At 43.5% G+C, this 21,301-nt stretch overlaps 1 protein-coding gene across 1 annotated transcript; it reads left to right on the top strand.

The window, feature by feature from the left end:
* Nucleotides 1–3,520: 3,520 nt before the first annotated feature.
* On the top strand, nucleotides 3,521–21,083 carry LOC124080707 (MHC class I polypeptide-related sequence B-like). Its single transcript, XM_046426701.1, has 7 exons — nucleotides 3,521–3,628; nucleotides 15,301–15,567; nucleotides 15,790–16,101; nucleotides 16,504–16,782; nucleotides 16,896–17,030; nucleotides 18,130–18,295; nucleotides 19,039–21,083. Exons 1-6 carry the CDS (start codon nucleotides 3,562–3,564, stop codon nucleotides 18,255–18,257), a joined length of 1,188 nt encoding a protein of 395 aa, XP_046282657.1. The 5' UTR covers nucleotides 3,521–3,561; the 3' UTR covers nucleotides 18,258–18,295; nucleotides 19,039–21,083.
* The last annotated feature ends 218 nt before the right edge of the window (nucleotides 21,084–21,301 follow it).

Raw genomic sequence — 21,301 nt, 5'->3', positions numbered from 1 at the left:
GAATGGCCTTTCCACCCACAGAAAAAGTATAGATGACAGCTTTAGGGAATATTTAGGAAGGATAGGTAGAGTTCATTTTTATAAAAGCATTTTCAGGGACAAAAAAAGATGAAATGAACAATTTCTGATCCTGGAGTGGTCTGCAGTCCACCAGGGGATGTCATTGATGGTAAGAGGGATTTGAGGCAAGGCACAGTTAGTACCCTCATGGGCCAGAAACCTGGTTCTGAAACTTGCCTACATATTTGCAGTGCCTCAGGAACTTTAAAAGACACTGCAGCCTAGTTCTCACCTTGCTTTACCTATTGAATAGGTTTTGGCTGTTGCCTGGGCACAGGGATATTAAGGACTCTCCAGGTGGTTCTTCTAAGCAGCCAAGGTGGAAAACAACTGACTCCATGTTCCCAAGATGTGTGTTGGGGACAAGGCAAACTTCCAGCAGAAGCAGCTTTCTTGTAAGCATGGTTACTACTATTATTACTGAGTTATTATTCATTTAGCAGAAGTCACACTTTGAAAGTGTGCAATTCGGTGGTTTTTAGTGTAATTTTGAGGTTGTGCCATCACTACCACTGTGTTCATGTGATCATTTTAAGGATGTAGACAGGTCTGATAGTTGGAAGTCAGAGGCAGGAGCAGTCCCCAGGGAGTTTGCTTTGCAGTAGCATCCTGTTGAGATATGGTAAGGAGATCAGGGGAAGCTGCTCTAACCTTAGCCTAGGAGAGATGTCACCAGGGAAATAAGGAGAGAGCGTGATGCTAGACAGCAGGTTGTGGCACCTGCGGGCTTTGATAGGAGAGTAGAGGCATCCTGTGTTAAAATCAGCAGATGCAGCAGCTGTGGGTTGGCTTGAAGCATTATGGTGACAATAGGAGATGGTCACAATATTTAGGAAGAAGCCTTTGCAGTATTCTGGGATAAAGGCAGTTGAAAGTCTGGACCAAGGTAGTGACTGTGAAGCTGTAAAAGGATTTCAGGAGCTGAGTGGAAAAGCCAGAGAGGCAGGGGAAAGGGTCAGTTAGAAGAGACCAAGGGTGATAATGGTATTAAGAGAAGTAGGGAAAGGGGGTGGGTGTGTAGTGGTTGGAGAGGTGTAGAGAGGGCTTATAGACTTTTCTGATTTAGGGGTTAAATGGGCCCAGAGTTGCTGATGCCCCAAGGAAGTCTGGTTGGTGTTGGAATGGTCCACGGGGAGCAGCCTAATGAGGCTCCTGAGTGGCCCTGGGAGAGCTGTGGCAGTTGCAGGATGTGGCCAGAGGAAAGGAGACCTGGCTGGATCTTGGAGTCAATGGCAGGAGAAGGAGCAGATTAGGATGGCTGAAACATCTAAGGGAGTTTGGAGCCTGAGCGATTTTAGTGCAAAAGAAGTAACTCGGAGCAGAGGTGGTTGAAATCTACAGAAAGCTCATATAATCTGGTTATTGGTGACATTGCCAGCAAGGCTGTACTTGATTGAGGGCAGTGTTCTAGGAGAGTAACAAGGCTTGACTAGATAATTCACCTATTTGCCCTTACTTGCAAGTCTAACCTACCCAGGGAATCCTAAATCACAGGTGCTTTTCAGACATTGAGGCTGGTGTGACCCAGTGAATATTTCCCAGTGTCTTTGGAATAGTTTAGCCTTGGTCCTATGCTTTGAGGGAAGTTCCATTTTAAGTGTAGCTCCTCCCTCTCTGCTCCTTATTGGTCTTTTTTTTTAAGCTGTGAACTTTATTGTACTCACAATATCACAAATGATCCCATAATTATTGTTCAGATAATGAGTAATACAAATTATCCAACAGCATTATTTCTGAGTGTACACTGAAATATGAAGATAAAGAGTCATTCCTAAAAAATTGCTTGTAATTCAAATATTTACTAGAGAAATTTGAAATTTTGTTAAATCAAGAGTTTCTATAATAAAAATATTTATATTTTAGTTTCAAGTTTAAAGATTAGGATTTTATTAATATGAAGGACAGAATTATTTAAGCTTATCTCTATTGAAACATTATATAAAAAGTTGACCAAATAATCCTGTAGTTCTTTAGAGTGAACAGAATCTCAGAGATTTTAGAAAACATTTTAGAATTTTAACCTCCCACAAATGATACTTAATAAGAACAAGAGATCCAGATATAAAGGTAACAATGAAGGAGTAAAAAGTAAGAAAAACAATGGTAGTTTGAAGTCTGTTTCTCATCACCATTCCCAGCACTTTGAGCCTTCCCTGTTCAAATCTGTGAATTCTCTTGGGATCCTTCTTGGGCTGGAGAACCTGGCTCTGTCTGGCTAGGGCTGAGTCTCACTGTCACCTTCAGTGTGGACTGGCCTTCCGCTACACACCTGCCCAGAGAGTACAAGCTGCTTCCCTGTATGCTAGGTAGAGTCAGCTTGGCAGTCATACCATTCCCAGTACTCCCAGGTTGGCACCCTAAGATGACAGTTTCTGGAATAATGTTCAGTGCAGTCTCATGGTGCACCCCAAACTCAGTGGAGCACTCTGGGCGGGGCCTGGGGGCGAACAAGAGACTTGCTCTAAAGCATCTTCCCTGTGAGTGGAGAGTTTCTAGCGTGTAGGGGTCTCAACTGTAAAATGTAGCAGGCACTTTTACTTTCTAAAACCAATGCGGAAGCTTTCTAAGGAGATTTCCATGTGTTTTTAGAGATGTGTTTGATCATCCCCTCTGTTTATAAAGCAGATAGGCACAAGAAACAGTGAAGAGTGGCGCACAACTATGAAAAGAGCGTCCTAGGAGTCGACAAGTCGACACATGCAAGTGGATTCTGCAGACACTAGAACACTAGAAGGAAACAGCACTAGGTTTTGTGTTAGAAACTCCAGATCTTTCAAGGATTCTTGTACACATACTTCTACCACCAGTATTGTGTGCGTATTCAAAGCTAGAGGGTTGTGGCCAGTGGCATCTGAAAGGAGAGAGTGGTGGTATGCACGTATATAACCCAGCACATAGCACACAGCACCCTCTCACAGCACTTAATTCCCAACCTTTGCACCCTTGGAACTTGCAGATCCTCCTGGTGCTCCTGGAGGTGGGCTGAAGGTCCCAGGGTTGCACGTGTCAACTCAATCACACAGCATCATTCCAGAGGGCACCTAGACACAGCATGCACTACTCCCAGCAGGAGCAGTTTCCTTGACCAAGTCGGTAAGTGGCATTTGCTCACGTCATGATTCTTCAGTGGAGAAGACTGCAGATGGGGGGAGAGGGGGAAAGAATGCAGATATGAACTCTTGGCTTCCTGTCCCTCCTTCCCCGTGTTTGGGCTGGAGGTGGCAGCTGTGCCAGAGAGGCCAGGCAGTGACTCACTCTTCAGTCGACTTAGGAGGTCCTCAGCTGCCACTTCCGCACTGCTTGCCTCGCCTTCTCCACCCCGCCCGCCCCCTGCCCCGCCCCCTGCCCCGCCCCCCACCTCTCGCCCTCTTGATTGGTCGTGAGTTACAGTTAGACCTTTGGCCTCTGTCCTCATTGGGTGAGTGCTTGTAGATCAAACCCCCCCCCCCCAAAATAAAGTTACACTTTACGAGAAACGGAGGAGTGGCAAACTGTTACTCCATGGAGCTCTCCGCTGTGCTGCTCCTGGCTGGCGCCGCAATTTGTGCATCTTTGGGTACCATAGCTGGTGAGTGCGCTCATTGTGGGTCTTCAGAAAGGTTTGGCGAATCCAGGTGGGCGGGCAAATTTCATGGGAGCCTCTACCCCGCCTGGCTGGCTCTGGAGAAGTGCAGAGCAGCGCGGGGCTGGGCGTGGTCGTTTTGCTACAAAACTTCAATGCCGCTTTTCAGGGTGCATTCTGGTTTTCTGCTGCACCCTGCTTCCCTCTTTCCCCTCTGATCCTTGCTCTTTGGGTGCCAAATTTTTAGGAACCTCAGAGTCCTCGGGTCTCCCTTCTGGTTTGCACTTAGATATTCAAGTATCCCTGGAGGTCTGCCTTTCATGGGACCATCTATAATAAGTGATGGAGAGTTTCCACCCCCCCTCCCCTCCCCGCCCTGTCCTCTTCCCGGAGTCAGCAGAGTGTTCTTCAGTGGAGAAGACTGCAGATCAGCGGGGGGGGGGGGGGGGGGGGAAGAAATGCAGATATGCCCTCTTGGCTTCCTGTCCCTCCTTCCCCGTGTGTCTAGGCTGGAAGCAGCAGCTGTGCATAATTTGAAGTTAGGTGTTGTAATGCCCAGCATTGCTTTTTAGACTTAGAATTGCTTTGTATATTCTGGGTCTTTTATTATTTTGATTGCATTTTAGAATTGTTCCTGTAATGCTGTCCCTGGCCAGCGCGGGCAGCTCAACTAAGATCATTCATATGAATTTGCAGGGACACAAAATAAAACACAGACACAACTTACCATTACACAAGCTTTAGGACCGCGTCCCTGGCTCTCCTCGGCCTCAGGCTCCCCAAAAGAGAGAGCAAGAGAAAGTCATGAGAGGTTGATGAGAGAGAGGGAACACGTTCAGAAGTCAGCTTTTATTGGGGGGGGGGTCACTGTTTTTAGAAAGTTCTATCCATAAAAGGGCAGAAGGGGTAGGATTATAAGGGAACAGGTGAGAGTAACTCAACCTTAGGGGCACACCCACAAAGACCTCCTTGCTCTCCAAGTGGGTCTGGCGCCCAAGCCACAACTAATGCAGTGGCTGGTCAGAGCCTGGTGCATCAGGACTGGAAGGCATGGTCATTCAGTGTGGCTCCCCACACTCTAGTTCTGTGAAAAAAATATCATTGGTATTTTGGTGGGGATTGCATTAAATCTGTGACTTGCTTTAGGTTTTATGTTCATTTTAGCAATATTTATTCTGCCTATCTGAAAACATGGGATGTCTCTCCATGTTCTTGTTTCTTCTTCAATTTCTTTCTTCACTGTTCTATAGTTTACATCATAGAGATCTCTTACCTTCTTGGTTTGATTTATTCTTAGGTATTTTACTTTATGAGGCTCTAATGAGTGGAATTGTTTTTCTGATTTCTTTCTCAGGAGTTTCATTATTGCTGTACAGGAAAGCTATTGATTTTTGTATGTTGATTTTGTAACCTGCTACTTTGCTGAATTTGTTTATTGGTTCTAGCAGTCTTCTGATGGAGGTTTTTGGATCTTCTAAGTATGGGACTGTTTCATTTGCAGTCATTGATAATTTGACTTCTTCTTTTCCTATTTTTAATACCTTTGATTTTCTTCTCTTGCCTATTTGCTCTGTCTAGAATTTCTAGTAGTACATTGAATAGGAGTGATGAGTGTAGACATCCTCTTCTTGTTCCAGATTTTCATTGAAATGTTTTTAGTTTTTTCCCATTCACTATTATATTGGCTTTGGATTTGTTGTATATAGCCTTTATAATATTGAAGTAAATTCCTTCTGTACCTAGTTTCCTCATTTTCTTTATCATGAATGGGTGCCAAATTTTGTTGAAGGGTTTCTCTGCATCTATTGAGATGAGTATGTATCCTTATGTATCCTTAACTCTACTTATGTGGTGTATTCCATGTATTGATATATGAATGTTAATCCATCTTTGCATCACTTTGATCAATACATCTTTGTCATGATGTACAATCATCTTAATATATTATTGAATATAATTTGCTAATATTTTACTAAGAATTTTTGCATCTAAGTTCATCAGAGATATTGATCCATAGTGATACTGGTTTTGGTCTGATGGTGATACTGGCTCATAGAATGAATTGAAGTGTTCATTCTCACTCTATTTTTGGAATAATTTGAGGAGCATTGGCATGTATTCTTCTTTAACATTCAGTTTTTCAAAACTGTCCCTAATAATCCTCTGGATTTCTGTGATATCTGTAGAATTCAGCTGAGAATCATAGTGTTCCTGGGATTTTCTCTGTTGGATGGTGTTTTTTAGTCAGTTAGTGTGACCAAAAGTTCTTACAAGAACAATTTTAGAAGAGGAAATGTTTATTTGCTACTCATGATTTTAGAGATCTCAGTCCATAGATGGCCCACTCCATTGTTCTGGGCCCTAGGTCAGGCAGAACATTATGGTGAAATGGCATGGAAGAGGAAAACAGCTCAGCACATAGCGACCAGAAGGAGGGAGGGAGGGAGGGAGAGAGAGAGAGAGAGAGAGAGAGAGAGATTGATTCATGAACCAGGGATAAAATGTAAGACCAAAAGGTACATCCCCAGAGACCTATACCCTCCATCCACACCCTGTCTGGCTACAGCTTCCTCTGGATTAATCCACTGTTTATGTCATATCTCTATAATCTACTTACTTCATCTCTGAAATTCCTTGAATTTTCTCACACATGAGCTTTTGGGGACACCTCTTATCTAAACCATAAAAGATGGCTTTTTATTAATGCTTCTATCTCTTGCTAGTTATTGGTCAGTGTAAGTTTTCTTTGTCTTCTTGGTGTGATTTTGGAAAGTCTTATATGTCTAGAAATGTATCCATATTGTGCTGGGGACATAGCTCAGCTGGTAGAGTGCTTGTCTCCTATGCACACGGCCCTGGGTTCAATCCCCAACACCACCACCACCAAAAAAAAAAAAAAAAAAAGAAATTATCAATTTTTTCTATTATAAGTTTTTCAAAACTGTCCCTAATAATCCTCTGGATTTCTATGATATCTGTAGTGATTTCCCCTTTTTTGTTTCTAGTTTGATTAATTTTCATCTTTTCTTTTTTTCTTTTGATTATTTGTCTAAGGGCTTCCCAATCTCGTGTATCTTTTCAAAGAACTAATTCTTGTTATTGATCCTTTTTTACTGTTGTTCTGTTCTATCTCACTAATTTCCCCTCTGATCTTAATTACTTATTCCCTTCTACTGGTTTTGGAATTGGTTTGTTCTTGTGTTTTCAAGGGTCTTGAGATGTACCCTTTGTTTATCTTGGATCTTTCTGATTTTCTAATATAGCACTCATAGTTGTAAACTTTTCTCTTAGAATTGTGTTCATATTGTTGCAGAGGTTCTGGTATGTTGTAATACTTTTGTTCTTTGTCTCTAAGAATTTTTAAATTTTTCCCGATTTCTTCTAGTACTCATTAATCATTCAAAAGTATATTGGTCAATCTCCACATGTTTAATAGATTCTGAAGACGTTTTTTGGTGTTGATTTCTAATTTCATTCCAATATGATCAAATAAGATTCTGACTTTTTAATTTGGTATGGGTTGCTTTGTGGCCTAATATATGATCTTTTTGTGGGAAATGTGCATGAACGGCTGAGAAGAAGGTGTATTTGACTATAGTTGGATGAAATAGAAGTCTGTTAAGTCCCTTTGATTTAAATCAGACTTAAGTTATATATATTTGGTTCAATGAATGTTTACTGAATTTAGATTTGGATGACCTATCTACGGTGAGAGAGATGATTACTGTACTAGGGTCTGAGTCGTGTGTAATGACTATTTTATATAATTAGGGGCACAATCTTTTAATTTCTAAATATTTATTGTAGTTAATTTTTCTTGTTGGATTGATCTTTTTACCATTATGAAGTGACCTTTATCTCTTATGATTAATTTTGGCTTGAGGTCTATGTTTTGGGTGTGAGAGTAAAAACTCATGCTTTTAGTGGGTAGTTCCCTTGGCATGGTATATTCTTTTCCATCCTTTCGCTTACAGCCTGTGGCTGTCTTTGTCTGTATGGTAATTCTCTTACAACAACATGTAGTTGGGTCTTGTTTTTAAATCCATTCTGCCAGCCTATGTTTTTTAATTGGCAAGGTGAGACCATTTACATTTGATGTTATTACAGAGAGATGTCTATTAATTCCTGCCATTTTGATTTATTTCTAATGTTTAATTTGTCCTGTTTCTCATTTGCTTGGCAACTCCTCAAATGAGACTTATCCATTTATAAACTCTGGGGTTGGTTTTTATTTCTTCTGTGTGAATTATTGGCTTAAGTATTTCCTATACTCCCAGCAGAGGACTCATGAATTCTTTTTGTTTTTGCTTATCTTGGAATGTTTTTATTCCCACTTAGATTCTGAAGGAGAGCTTTGCTGTATATAGCCATCTTGGCTGACAGTGATTTTCTTCCAGAGCTTGGAGCACATCATTCACAGCCCTCCTGGATTTTAGTATCTGTTGAGAAATCAGATGCAATTCTGATTGACTTGCTTTTAAATGTGACCTGACATTTTTCCCAGAGGCTATTAACATTTTGTCCTTGCTTTCTATGTTAAGCATTTTAATTATTACATGTTCCTTTTTTTGGCTTGATGTTGTCTGTTTGGGGGTTCTCAATGCCTCCTGTATTGAATGTCCTTCTCATTCTCAAGGTTTGGAAAGTTTTCTATTATTTTCCTGAAGAGGTTTTCCATGCTATTAGCCTGCCTGTCACACCCTCTTCAATTCCAAGGATTCATAAATTTGCCTCTCAATGTTGTCCCAGAATTTATGTATTCTGGTCACATTACTTTTTCTCTGTAATATTGTCTGAATGTTCAAGGCCTCCCACTTTGCTCTCAAGCTCTGAGATTCTGCTTTCAGATTGGCCAACTGTACTACAGAGACTTACAACTGAAGATTTTCTTTGACTTATTGTTTCTTCATTTCCAAGATTTCTGGTTTTTTAAATTTTCAGTATCTCTAAGTCCTTATTGAACTTCTCCTTTGTACCATTCACTGACTTCCTTAATTCCTTCTTTTTTTTTTCTTTTGTGTTGTCTGGAAATTCTTTGATCATTTTCATAATCATTCTTCTGAATTCTTGTGAATTCTTAATCTGATATTTTATCCACTTAAATATCTTTAGAGTCATTTTCTGGTAAATTATGAACTTATGTGTTGTGTTAGCTTGTTTTTTTATAGTTCTTGTATTCCTTTATTGGGTTTTACACATCTTTTGAGATGAATTCTCTTTTCCACTTATATGTGGGCCTTTTTAGGGCACAGCCTTCTCTTGCCACAGTGTCCTAGAGTGCTGTAGGTTGAGAACTCTCAGCAGTGTGGTACCCACAGCCTTTGTGTTGATTCTCTCTCTTTTTGCTGTAGGAGTGGATATCCAGGATTGGGACTTAAGGGCCTCCCTAGCCATTCCCACATGGCATCTGGTGTTTAGTTGGATTATTTTTACTTCTCTCCTTTGTGCTAAATATTGCTGAAGTTAGTGTGATTAATTTCTGTATGTGTGCTGTCTCTTGGATGGGTTGATTTCAGTAGTAGATTGTCTATCTTGTGAACGGTAATGTCCCTGTAGATTCTCAGCACTTCACAGAAAAAGGGAAACCAAAGATCTCATCAACTGAAACAAACAAGATACAGCATTAAAAAATCAATACCCAGTGATTATATGACATCTACAACACTAATTACACAAAAACAGGAATAGTGGGGTCAGCTATTTCCAACAGAAAAAATATATATATTTACTTATGAAAAAAAAGAAAGAATGAAAAAGAGAAGAATTTTTTCCACTCAACCAAAACTGCTGACAAGGATGGATGTTCACTGCCTTTGTCCAAATGTCCCTCTTTCCATTTCTTCTTCACCTGTATGAAGAGAGAGACCAAGCTCTGGGAGTTGTTAACCCCTTCCTCTTTTTCTATTGCTCTCAAATTTGCCAGCAGGAGTGGTCTAAAACTGAAGCTGGTTGAAATAGCTCTCAGCTTCTTACTAGTGTAAGGGGTGATGGGATGGGAAGGACTGTTGCTTGGAGTTTTCTCTCACAGACCAAATTGATGCACTCCCAGGGTGAGCCTGCTACAGAGCTCTAAGAGCGGAGATCTGTTGTGGCTTGGGTCTGTTCAGGCCTTAGGAACTTGGTTGAATGGTATCTGCTCTGGCTCTGCAGATCAACACACTCTATGGCCAGGCAGATGCAGATCTCTGCTGGGAGTCTGGAACTCTGGCGCCTCCCAAGACCTTTACTTGTGGGGCAGGGAAGCCAACCCTACACAGGTATCACACACTCAGCTGCCCACAAATATGGCTTTCCCAGGCTTAATCCCTTAATGTGCTCATGTCCACCTGTTCATATTCCCAACCCTCTTTAGCTGGTCACATGAGCCACTGGACTCAAAAGGAAAATGAATTGTACTTCTCCTTCTGTTTCTGACTTTAATCCTCCTGAGCAAAGTATTCTCTATGCCTGTTTCACTCATTGTTCTAGGTGCAACCTAGGCCACACTGTAGGTGCTTGTTGGAACAGTATGCAGATATTTGTTAGGATCTCTGGGGCTCTGGCAGCACGGCCTCCTCAAAATGGTTCCCACCTCAGCTGTCAGCTTGCCAGTTGAGAAACACAGAGCTCTTTTCAAATACCCATTCACCTTGCAACCTCTGGATCAGCTGAATACATACTGCTTTTGTGATTCCATATTTTTCTGTGCCAAATGTGGTTTTCTCTGTGTTTGTGTTATCCCTCTCCTCTGTGGTGAACTAGTGCCACTGACACAACCAGCTTGGTTCCAATGTATTTCTACTTTTTGTTCAATGCACCTGAATTTCTGAGTCTCTAAGAGCCTCTGATGGTTTGATATTAAATTTCAGTGAATTTCCTCTTTCATCCACCTAACTGAGAAGCAATACCCCTACTCCTTGAAACCTGATCCACAGAGCAACTAGAAATGCAGACATCCTCTAATGTACCATCTTGAACCTCTCCTCTTTGGCCATTTTTAAGTTGTGTTACTTGTTTTGTTATTAGGAACTTTGAGTTCCTTGTATATTTTGGATAGTCACCCCTTGTGTGAAGTATGATTTATAAATACTCTCCAAATGTGTGAGTTGTCTCTTCACCCTCGTTTTCCGTGCTCTGAAAAAGAATTTTGGTTCAAAGCTATTCAATTGTTCTATTTTTGCTGTGGTGGCCTGTGCTTTGGGGATTATATCTGAGAGAGTTCTCTCTAGACCCATGTCAGGAACTTTGCTCCTGTGTTTTCTTTTGGCAATTAGTTTCAAGTGGGACTTTGTTTTTTTGTAAGATTTATTGCTCTTCTGCTCAAGCTGGTCTTGAACACATGTGCTGTTTCTGCATCAACCTCTCAGGAAACTGGAACTATGGGCCAGCTCTAACACCGCCTGCTTCAGGTGTTACATTTAAATCTTTAATGCATTTTGAGTATGATTCTCATACAAGAGCTTATATGAGGGTCTATTTTTATTCTTAAATTTGTGAATACCTTTTTTTTCAACAGCTTTTATTGAGATACCCATTTCATATTTTGTATTCTTGACACCTTTGTCAAGAATGCATTCACTATACATGTGTGGGTTTATTTCTGAGTTCTTTTCTATTGGTCATAGCATTTGTTTTTATGCCAATACCATGCTGTTTTATTTACTGTAGTTTTGTAATCTATGTTGAAATCTGGCATTGTCCTTTTTGGTCAATATTACTTTGTTTTTTGGGGGGTCTGTTTTAGTCAGATTTTTTTTTTTTTTTTTTTTGTTTTTTTTTTTTTGCTGCTATGAACAAAAGAGACCTTACCAGAACAATTTTAGAAGAGGGAAAGTTTATTTTGGAGCTCATGGTTTCAGAGGTCTCCTCCATAGATCCCTGGCTCCACAGGGCCGGAGGTCAGGCAGGATATCATGGCAGCTGACTGAGGTAGAGGAAAGCCGCTCAGGACATGGTACCAGAGAGCAGAAAGAGTGAGCTCCAGCCACCAAGGACAAAATATGTTCCCAATGACCCACCTCCACCAGTGGCACCCTACCTGCCTACAGTTACCACCCTGTTAATCCCTTCTGTGAATAATACACTGATTATGTTAAGATTCTCAGAACCCAATCATTTCACTTCTAAACTTTCTTGCATTATCTCACACATGAGCTTTTGGAGACACCTTCTATCTAAACCATAACTGGGTCTTTTATGGTTTCATATGAATTTTAGAATTTTTTCCCAATTCTGCATAGAATGAAAATAGAATTTTGATAAACCTGTTTTTCATCTTTCCTTTTCCTTTTTCATTTTTGTGGTGCTGGGATTAAACCCATGACCTCAAGCATGCCAAGCAAGTGCTCTGCTACTGAGCTACACTCCCAGCCTGATAACCCTAAGTTTCTGCTGGAGCCTTCTGTCCTTGGGTTTTCCTTTCATCTCCACTGCTCTGATCCATCACCGGCAGGAATCTTGGTGCTGACATTTGCCTTAAGCACAGTGCAGGGCACCTTGACCTCCCTGCTCTTCTCAGCCCTGCATCCTCTTTCTCCCTATAGTGTAGGCATCTCCTTCTTGATGGACCTTTGCCTGCTTTCATCTAAACCCTCACCCTTTCAAGGCCTCCACACTCCACCCTACTCTCTTTCCCTGGTCCCTCTGTATCTCTCCACTGTGGGACCTTTTCCTGCACACACCACCTGCCTAGCTACCCTGAGCCCTCACCAACTTCCATCTGTCACAAGCCCCCTCTGATAGGACCATTGCAATCACTACAGCCACTCTCATCTGCCTTCATCCAGAACAACACCCCTGTCCTCATCCTAACCCAGGTTTTTCCAGGGTCACCTGTAAGCCATGTTCACCCTGCATACTCCAGGTCATTCCTTGCCCAGGTCACTAATCTCTTTGCACTTCCCATCTCCCTCCCCATCCATACCAGAAGAAGGCTCTTGGTCCACCTACTTCTTGACCTTCCCCTTTCTTTTTGGTTCCTTTACCTCAGAGGACTTTGACTCCCTTCACCATGCATCCAAAATCTGTGTTTTGCTACTCGGTTGCTCCTGCTGTTCCTAACTCTTCTTCTCCCAGCACCAGCTTCCTCCTGGAATGTTTTTTGTTTGATCTCTCATTTTTTGTGGTGGGCATTGATCCCATGACCTCAACCATGCACTCCTACACTGAGAAACCCCCAAACCCCTGTAATTGTTTTCTAACCTGGTGCTTTTTTGGGGTGTGACCAGCTCCCACCACTCTCTCCCACTCGGAAGGACCCCCAAGTTGTGCAACTTGTCCACCTGCCTTGATTTTCTCTTCTCAGGCCTACACTTCCTTCTTCTTCCTGTTTCTACATTAATCTGTAGTATACTTCCCTGATTTCTGTTTGGTGTTTAATTGTGGTAAAATAGACATAATGTACAGTTTCCTATTTTAACCATTTTAAGTGTAAAATTCAGTGCCATTCAGTGTATTTACATTTTTGTAGAAACTGAAACTCTGTACCCATTAAACAGTAAGCATCCATCCTCCCCACCCCAGTCCCTGTCATCTCTCTGCCATCATTCTACATTCTGTCTCTATGAATTTGACTCCCTAGATGCCTCATACAAGTGCAATCATGCAGAATTTGCCCTTTCATGACTGGCTTTTCCACTTAGCTAATGTCCTCAAGATCATCGATGGTGTAGCAATTTTCAGGATGTCCTTCCTTTTTAATGCTGAATAATGTTCATTTTGCATATAAGCCATATTGTGATTAGATGTTTGTTCATCAGTTGATAAATACTGGGGTTACTTTTACCTTTTGGCTTTTGGGAACAATGCTACTATGAAAGTCATGTACACATACCTCTGCATTTCCCTGACTTCACAACTTTTGTGTTTATGTCCAGAAATACAATTACTACATTATATAGAAAGTATCTTTTCCATATTTGGAGGAACCACCATACCATTTTCATAGCAGTTGCTCCATTATATATATAGGCAAGCAATGCACCGTGCTGCAGTTTTCTCTGTAGTTATGAACTTGTTCATTCTACATTCTTTTTTTCTAAAAAGTAGCCATCCTCATGAGTACAAAGTAGAATGTCACTGTGCTTTCAATTTTATTTCCCTACTGACAGCTGATGTTTGAGTATCTCTTTGTGTGCTTATTGGCTATTTGGGTATCTACTAGACAACTGGCTGTAGTGATATTTTGCCCAATTCTGAATAGATTCAACATTTTTCTTATTTTTGAGTTTTTGAGATTCTTTTATGTTTGCTTGTTTTATGGAGCTGGGATCAATCTTAGGCCCTTGCACATGCTAGGCAGGTGTTCTACAGCTGAGCTAACCCCAGCCGAAGATATATTGATATATTTGAATGTTCATCTCTTATTAGATATACGACTTGCAAATTTTTTCTCCCATTTCACATGTCCAGGTTGGCTTTTAACTTCCACTCATCTGCTTCAGTTTCCTGAGTATCTGGGATTACAGGCACATATCACAATATGTACCAGTCAGTGTGTTTTCTTCTAAGAATGTTTGGTTTTATAGTCTGCATTTTTTTTTCATTTTGAGTTTGTGTGTGTGTGTGTGTGTGTGTGTGTGTGAGTGTGTGAGCTCACTCACATTTGCAGAAGCTAGGCAAGCACTCTATCATTGAGCTATATCCCCAGTCCTGAGTTAATTTCCAAATATGAGTAAGAAAAGGATCCAACTTCATTGTTTGTGGAAATCCAAATTTTCTAGTACATCTATTAGAAAGATACATTATGTTTGTGGGGGGCTATGGAAGAATAGAGTTACTTTGGATTAGATAAAAGGAAGTGAAAGGAGGGGAGAGGGTATAGAGTAAGAATGATAGTAAAATGAATCGGAGATTATTATTCATATGCATATATGATTGCACGACTAGTATAACTCTACATCATATGCAATCAAAACAATGAGAAGCTATATATACTCCATCTACATATCATGGGTCAAAATGCATTCTACTGTCACATATAACTAATTAGAACAAATAAAATAAATAAATACATAAAGAAATACATAAAGAAAAAAGAAAAGCTACATCAGATCTTTGGAAACACTGCTACCTGCTTTTTCCCAGGGGAGGATGCTACTAGGACAATTTAAGTCCCCCACCTGAGGCTTCCAGATGCTGATCATTTACTTTGGACCAAGCCCACTGCTTCACTTCCCTTTAGGGTACAACCCAACTCAACACTTTGGGGCCACAACCCTCACACCCACTTTGACCCCCTGTCTGCCCCACCTTATCCATGAGAAGTCTGTACATGGACAGAACACACACACCCTCTGGGGACCTGCCCTGCCTGGGCTCCACTTCAGTGACCATAGTTCCACCCAACCTCTGCCCTTCCTTTGCCCTCTCTGTCCTCTGACAAGCCCTGCCATGCACCTCTGCCCCTCCCACACCTCCCTTGCCTCTGCAGGTCAACCTCTCCCCTTGAACACCCACCTGTACCCTTAAGAACCCATGCCTATGTCTTGGGCCCTGGCCAACTTGCCTGCCCCACTCCCCTTTCTCCATTCCTCACTTCCACTCTCCTTCCTCTCTAGTTCCCTGTCTTCACTGTATTAGAAACCTTTCTTCTGTCCCTTTGTCTCCTCAGGTGCTCAGGACAGCAGAGCCTTTGTGATGAGCATTGATGAGCACTTGTTCACAGGTAGAAGGGTCATCTGTTGCTTCCTCTTCCACAGGGACCCACAGTCTTCACTATAACCTCACAGTGAGGTCCCAAGGTGGATCAGTGCAATCAAGGTCCTTTGCCAATGGTTATTGGGACCGTCAGCTCTTCCTTCACTTTGATAGTGACAAAAAAGAAAGTGCAAAGCCTCAGGGGCCATGGGCAGAAAAACCTTTGGGAACTGAAAGCTGGGACACAGAGATCCAGGAGTTGGCAGAGCACAGCAAGAATCTAAAAGCAATCCTGGCAGATATCAATGCCTGGCAAGAGCAGAAAGGAGGTGAGTGTGGGCAGGGGCAAGTGTGATGTGAGGCTTTCTCCAGGACCTGTGTCTTCTCACTGCAATTGACTGGGGAGGGCAAGAAATGGGCTTTATACAGACCTGCACTGGGGACTTGGAGGAGAGCCAGGTTGGGGTCCCCTGTGGGCTAGTATTTTTTACTTGGTGGGCAGGGAGGCGGAGGGCCCAGGGGATGGAAAAGTGACTGGTGGGTGGGGGCAGGGTCTCATTTCCTCCAGGAGACTTGGGGCTGCAAGATTCACAAGGACAACCGCACCAGGGCCTTCTGGAATTTCTACTATGATGGGGAGCCCTTCCTCTCCTATCATCCAGAGACACACAGCTGGACAATGGAGCCATCCTCAGTTCAGAACTTGGCTATGGAAGTCAAGAATTCCTGGGATGCAGATGGCATGCAAAGCAAGGATTACTGGGCCCAAGTTCAGGGAGAGATGTGTGGAAGACTCAGGAGATATCTAGTCTTCTGGAAGGACTCCTCCTACTCCCCTGGAGCCTCTGCCCAGAGGACCTTGTGTGAGTTTATCGTGTTGTGATTTGCCTGTCCTGTCACACTGCTAGATAGAGACAGGAGGGTGTATGTGCCCAGACACTAGTGAGCCCTCACCTCCCTGCCTGCCTGCTATCATAGAGAGCTCCCACCTGGCCCCACAACCCTGGACCCCCCAAAATACCCCTCATCACCTCACAAACCAGAATTCCTATAACACCCCCTATTTAACATAACACGTTGAAGTGAGACTGTGAGGCCACAAGCCCAGCGACCATCCTCCTGCCAGTCAGAGGACTCGGGCTCCAGGTTGAAAACAGACTTGTGGACCTCACTTCAATGAGGTCTTAGGCCAGAGTCAGAAGAGGGGAGAAGGGGAGTGAGGCTTGGTCACATGCCTGACTATTTTTGCCTTTATTTCCCTCCAGTGTCCCCAGTAGTGAATGTGACCTGTGCTGAGGCCCTGGAGGACACCATCAATGTGACATGTTGGGCTTTTGGCTTCTATCCCCAGAATATCTCTGTGACCTGGCTTCAGGATGGGGAACCCCTGAGCCAGGGCACCCAGCAGTCTGGTGGTATCTTTTCCTGTGAAAATGGGACCTACCAGACCTGGGTGTCTACCAGGATTCCCCAAGGACAGGAGCAGGGGTTCAGCTGCCATGTGGGACACAGTGGGAACAACAGCACTGGCCTTGTGTCCTGTGGTGAGCCTGGGGGTCCCAGCAGGGTTTCCCAACCAGGTGACTCAGTGACCAGGGTGGTGAGAGGGGAGAAGCCTTGAGGCTCAGTACCCAGAGTGTAACAATCCTGCTTTCAGGGACTGCACTGCTGCTTCCGAGCCAATGGGCTGCCTTCCTGGGTGTGGCTGCTGCTGTTGCTGCTGTGATTATGATTATTGTTTGTGTCTGCTCCTGCAAGAAAAGGAAGACAAAATCTACTGCAGAAGGTTCAGGTGAGAAAAGCATTCAGTGGCTGGGGATTTCAGGGCCTATTTGGAATGTAGGGTCTCTTGTGCCTCCCGCTACACAGTGGAGGTGACCAGCTTTCTGGAACAGAGGATGGAGTTCTGTCTCCAGCCACACCCCTTAGTCTTGCCAAAAGCCAGGGCTGTATACATTTCTGAAGGTCCAGCTGCAGCCTCTGTGGCTGCAGGGTGAGGAGTGAGCAGCAGTGGGGCCGTCGCTTCTGCTGTCCTCCTCTGTCTCTCAGGCTTTCCTGGCTTGACCAGGGGGCTATGTTGGGAATGGAGGGCTGATTGGTGTTGGCTAGATTATCTTGTCCTCAGGGGGACAGAGAATAAATGAGTTGTGACCCTAGGGTACTTAGAAACTGGAGAGGAATTTCATGAATTGTGATGCCACTGGTCCCTCCCCTCACTCTCCCCCAGTCTCTCCAGCTGTCAGGAGCAAACCAGGAAAGAGATCCATAGGGCCAGAGCCCTGTCAATGCAGCCCCTGGGAGGCCTATGTAGAGCAGGCCCTGCTAGTATCCTCTGGGTCACTTGGGCATGCCAGTCACCATCCTGTCCCCACTATACAGTTCTTCCTCCTGGAGTGGCCTTGCAGATGACATGGACAGGAGAATGGCTTATGTCCTTGGTCATCTGGGGAGAGAGACCAACCCATTACAGGGCATCTGTGGTCACTGTTTTTCTCTTATGTCTGGAATTTTCCAGTGTATCCCCTAGGAGTGTTGGTCCCCACAGGCTAGGGCACACAGTCCCATAGCAGGGGCCCATTCAGGTGACTCTACAAGTAGGGTAGGCAGCTCTGTGGTCTCTGCTGCTCCCATCTATGGCCTTCCAAAAGGGGGAACAAGGGCAATGCTAGTTCTACTTTCTTGTGGTCAGAAATGGTTGCCTGGAATGTCACTAGGGCAGTGCCCAGGAAAAGAGTGGGAAAGGCCTATTGCTTATTTTTGCAAATTTCTACTTTGAATGTTGAATCTCAGTAAGGATGTTCCCAGTTTCAACTGTATCATGTGAATAAGCAGTTCTCCAGCACTCACGTACTAATGTGCACTAAATGTCACCCTTGGAGATCCCTCTATAGGAGTGCCCACTGTGGGAGACCTGGATTGTGACCATGCCAATGCAATGGAACAGATGATAGATGGGCCTACAGTTCACACTGCAGAATCTCAGGAAAATCCTAGTTTTCTTTGGAAAGAAGACCTCTGAGGACTATGAGGATTGTCACCTACAGAAGTCCCTGCTAGGTATGGAGGTAGGGAGTCCAGGGCAGCCTCAGGAAAAAGAAGCCCTTGGGGAAGAGCTGGGTTCCCAGCCGTAGGTAAACCACGCAGGTAGGGGAAGCAAAAGTGCAGATTGAGAGCCTGGGCAGGTGCAGAGGGTCAGTGATTCTGAGTATCCTCTGCATGGGCTTTTACAGGTCAGGGGAGCAGCAGATCATGTGGCAGGTATGCTTTTCCAGGCTAGACCTGCTGGTGCCCCTGGTTTCCTGGTGGACTGTCCAGTTGGGAGTTGCTGGCTCAGGGCTGGGAGGGAGGGATGCTGAGCTGCAAGTGGGGCAGGCCCTGCCGGGTGAGCACCTGCCTCTCAGGGGGGAAGCCTGGGAACTAAATGGGAACAAGGGCTCTGTGTGAGTCCTGTGCCCATCGTGGCAAGAGCAGGATATGCCTTCTCTTGGAGGCCCCCACTCTGTAGGGAATGATTTATCTCTGGAGGAGGTAATCACTTCCAGATCTTGATCCTGAATCCTGCAGCCCTTTTACTCCCTTCTGTGGTGGAAACAGAGACAGGTGACACTGCTAATAGACACAGAGGAGCCTGATAAGGGCAGGAAAATGGGATGAGAGGGAAAAAAAAGTCAGGGCATTTACTTCCCTCAGAGATTGGCCAAATCTGATTTTTGAGGAACTGGGGAGAGAGAAATCCCAAGGCAGTAAATAGCATTATTCTGCGACTAATTGAACACTGACTGGTTCCTCCTTTTCCCCAGAGCCCCTGAGCCTATATGACCCAGATCAGTAGCAGAGGACACCAAGTGACTACACTGGATCCACACAGCTGGGGTGTCAACCTTTGCTGAGAGCTCCTGGGGCTACTGGGGGAGCTTACACTGGGCAGGCCTACTGTGACAAGCACTTTTTGTCTTGGTGCCTTGGTTTCCTCATCTCTACAATGTGGAAACATATGTTTGCTAACAAATGCACCTGTTCTGAACTAGTATCCTTATTATTTTACTGTATTTTAACACATTATATATTGTGGGAGACCAACCTCGCACATGACTTGAAACACTCCCCGACTGGGTGCTGAGGTGTCCAAGTAGCAGAAATGCAGCTGGATTTCCTTACCTTTATTAGGTTCCAGGATGGAGTCCATATAGAGGCATGTCTCACCACTACCTCAAGGACCCAATCACCTCATCTGACCTTGCAAAAATACTGCTCTCCTTGACTTTCATTGGACGGGATTTTCCCCAGAGTTTTTAGTTCCCCAATAAAATCCCACTCCCTAGCTTGTGTTCTATGCCCCCCTCCCCGCCCCCACTCTTGCCTCTCCAGTAAAACCTCACTCCCCCCCCCCCAAACCCTCACTTCCCCCCTGGGGAGCTTGAGGCTGAAAGCTCCAGGAGCCATCCCAGACCTGGTTTAAAGGTAAAATTGTGTGTCTGTGTCTTTATTTCAAACTCCCTGAGAATTTTCCTGTGTGATTGAACCATTCACCATCTGCGCTGGCCGTGGACTAAAATATATAAGTATGGTGATTGTGTTGTAATAAATGAGATTATTTGTAAGTATCCTTATTCTGCCTCCTCCCAAGAAACCTAAAATACATGCTCTTCTTCATTGTTGAGGGAACTTCAAACCCTCTCTGACTGTTTATCTTACCTCTTGTCTGTATCATTTTACATTACGAATGTTTAAACACTTTTAAATATGAAACATATCTGGTCTGTGTTCATGTTCTAGGAAGGGACCGTGTGACAGGGTCAGCAAAAATAACATGTTTGACTCCATGTTTGACAGAGAGTTAAACATATGTTTAACATAGACCGTGTTGAGAGCCAGAGTCTGTGGCATTTTTAAAAATATTTTTAATTGATTTTATTTTTTAAATACATGACAGCAGAATGCAGTATAATTCTTATTACACATACAGAACACAATTTTTTATATCTAGAGTCTGTGGCATTTTGCAGATGATGTTGAATGAATGTGCTGGCTTCAAATTCTGAGGAATTTGGCAGTGTCTTCAGAATAGCTGAGGTGTTGGTGCCAGTCCTTTGCCAGACATCTGCTCTATAGCCTGGCAGAGATGAGCATCCAGAAGGAATTCCCATGGGGCATCCTGAACAGGCACAACTTCCTTTTCTCAGAGATTGCTTAGCAACGGCACCAACACCCCAGTGGTTATTTGCAAAAATAAGCAACAGGCCTTTCCCACTCAAAGGCACAAAAATTCAACTACAGCCTCCTCTTTTATAGCCTAATGTAAATGGCATGTACAAATCCAGATCTTTCTTGTGTGGTTTACGTTGTACGGTGATGTGGCTGGTAAACCCTGCTGTGATAAGATTACTTCCTCCTGTTTTTAGCAAGATTGTCATTTGGGTGTTGTAGCTTCAATATGCAAGGACCTCTCCAGAATGTCAGAGACACCCACTACCCACACAGTCTTCATGCCCTTTGGTAACATAGGCAACTGCTGCTGCCCCTGGACCCTTGGCACAAGCCCGCCTCACACTGCCACTCACTATTCCAACTTCCAGACGCTTACTGTGCATGTGTTTTTCAATTTAATGTTTAAATATGTTCCCTTTACTCCCATGTTTGTCAATCAGGATCATACTCACATGCTAAATGTACAATTTTAAAGTCATCGTTTATTTATATGTATTTTAATTATGGCATATAGAGATGCTATTGAATGTTTTGTTTTCATTACATCCAAGTTACACTTGATTAAATGACCATTATTGGTGCTTATGGTTTTTTTCCTTGATTTTTGATGCTAACATATAAAATTGTACTGTGTTCATTGGTTTCCCACAATGGCCAATTAATTTGGACCATTCCTCCCATGGAATACAACTGGAAAACTGAGGAGAAAAGCACATATTTAAAAAATATGCTAAAGGGAAGAAAGGTGGAGAAAGCACTGAAGGCTTACTAGGCCTGGAACAAGAGGCAGAAATCCAGAATAAGAAGTTAAGTACACTGTGCTTTTGTCCTGGGTGTGTCTGCTGGCTGAGACAG

This window comes from Marmota monax, unplaced genomic scaffold (assembly GCF_021218885.2).
Source record: "Marmota monax isolate L192 unplaced genomic scaffold, Marmota_monax_Labrador192_F-V1.1 WCK01_AAM20220418_F8-fsc01726, whole genome shotgun sequence".
Taxonomy (NCBI): Eukaryota; Metazoa; Chordata; class Mammalia; order Rodentia; family Sciuridae; genus Marmota; species Marmota monax.
Note: the sequence above shows the minus strand (reverse complement) of the source record. Positions and strands in the feature narration are given on the sequence as shown.

What these genes read in the sequence shown, in the direction of transcription:
- LOC124080707 (XM_046426701.1), top strand. Translation starts at nt 3,562, where the DNA reads ATGGAGCTCTCCGCTGTGCTGCTCCTGGCTGGCGCCGCAATTTGTGCA. An exon ending in ATCTTTGGGTACCATAGCTG is followed by an intron (nt 3,629 to 15,300) that starts GTGAGTGCGCTC and finishes CCTCTTCCACAG; the next exon opens with GGACCCACAGTCTTCACTAT. An exon ending in CTCTGCCCAGAGGACCTTGT is followed by an intron (nt 16,102 to 16,503) that starts GTGAGTTTATCG and finishes ATTTCCCTCCAG; the next exon opens with TGTCCCCAGTAGTGAATGTG.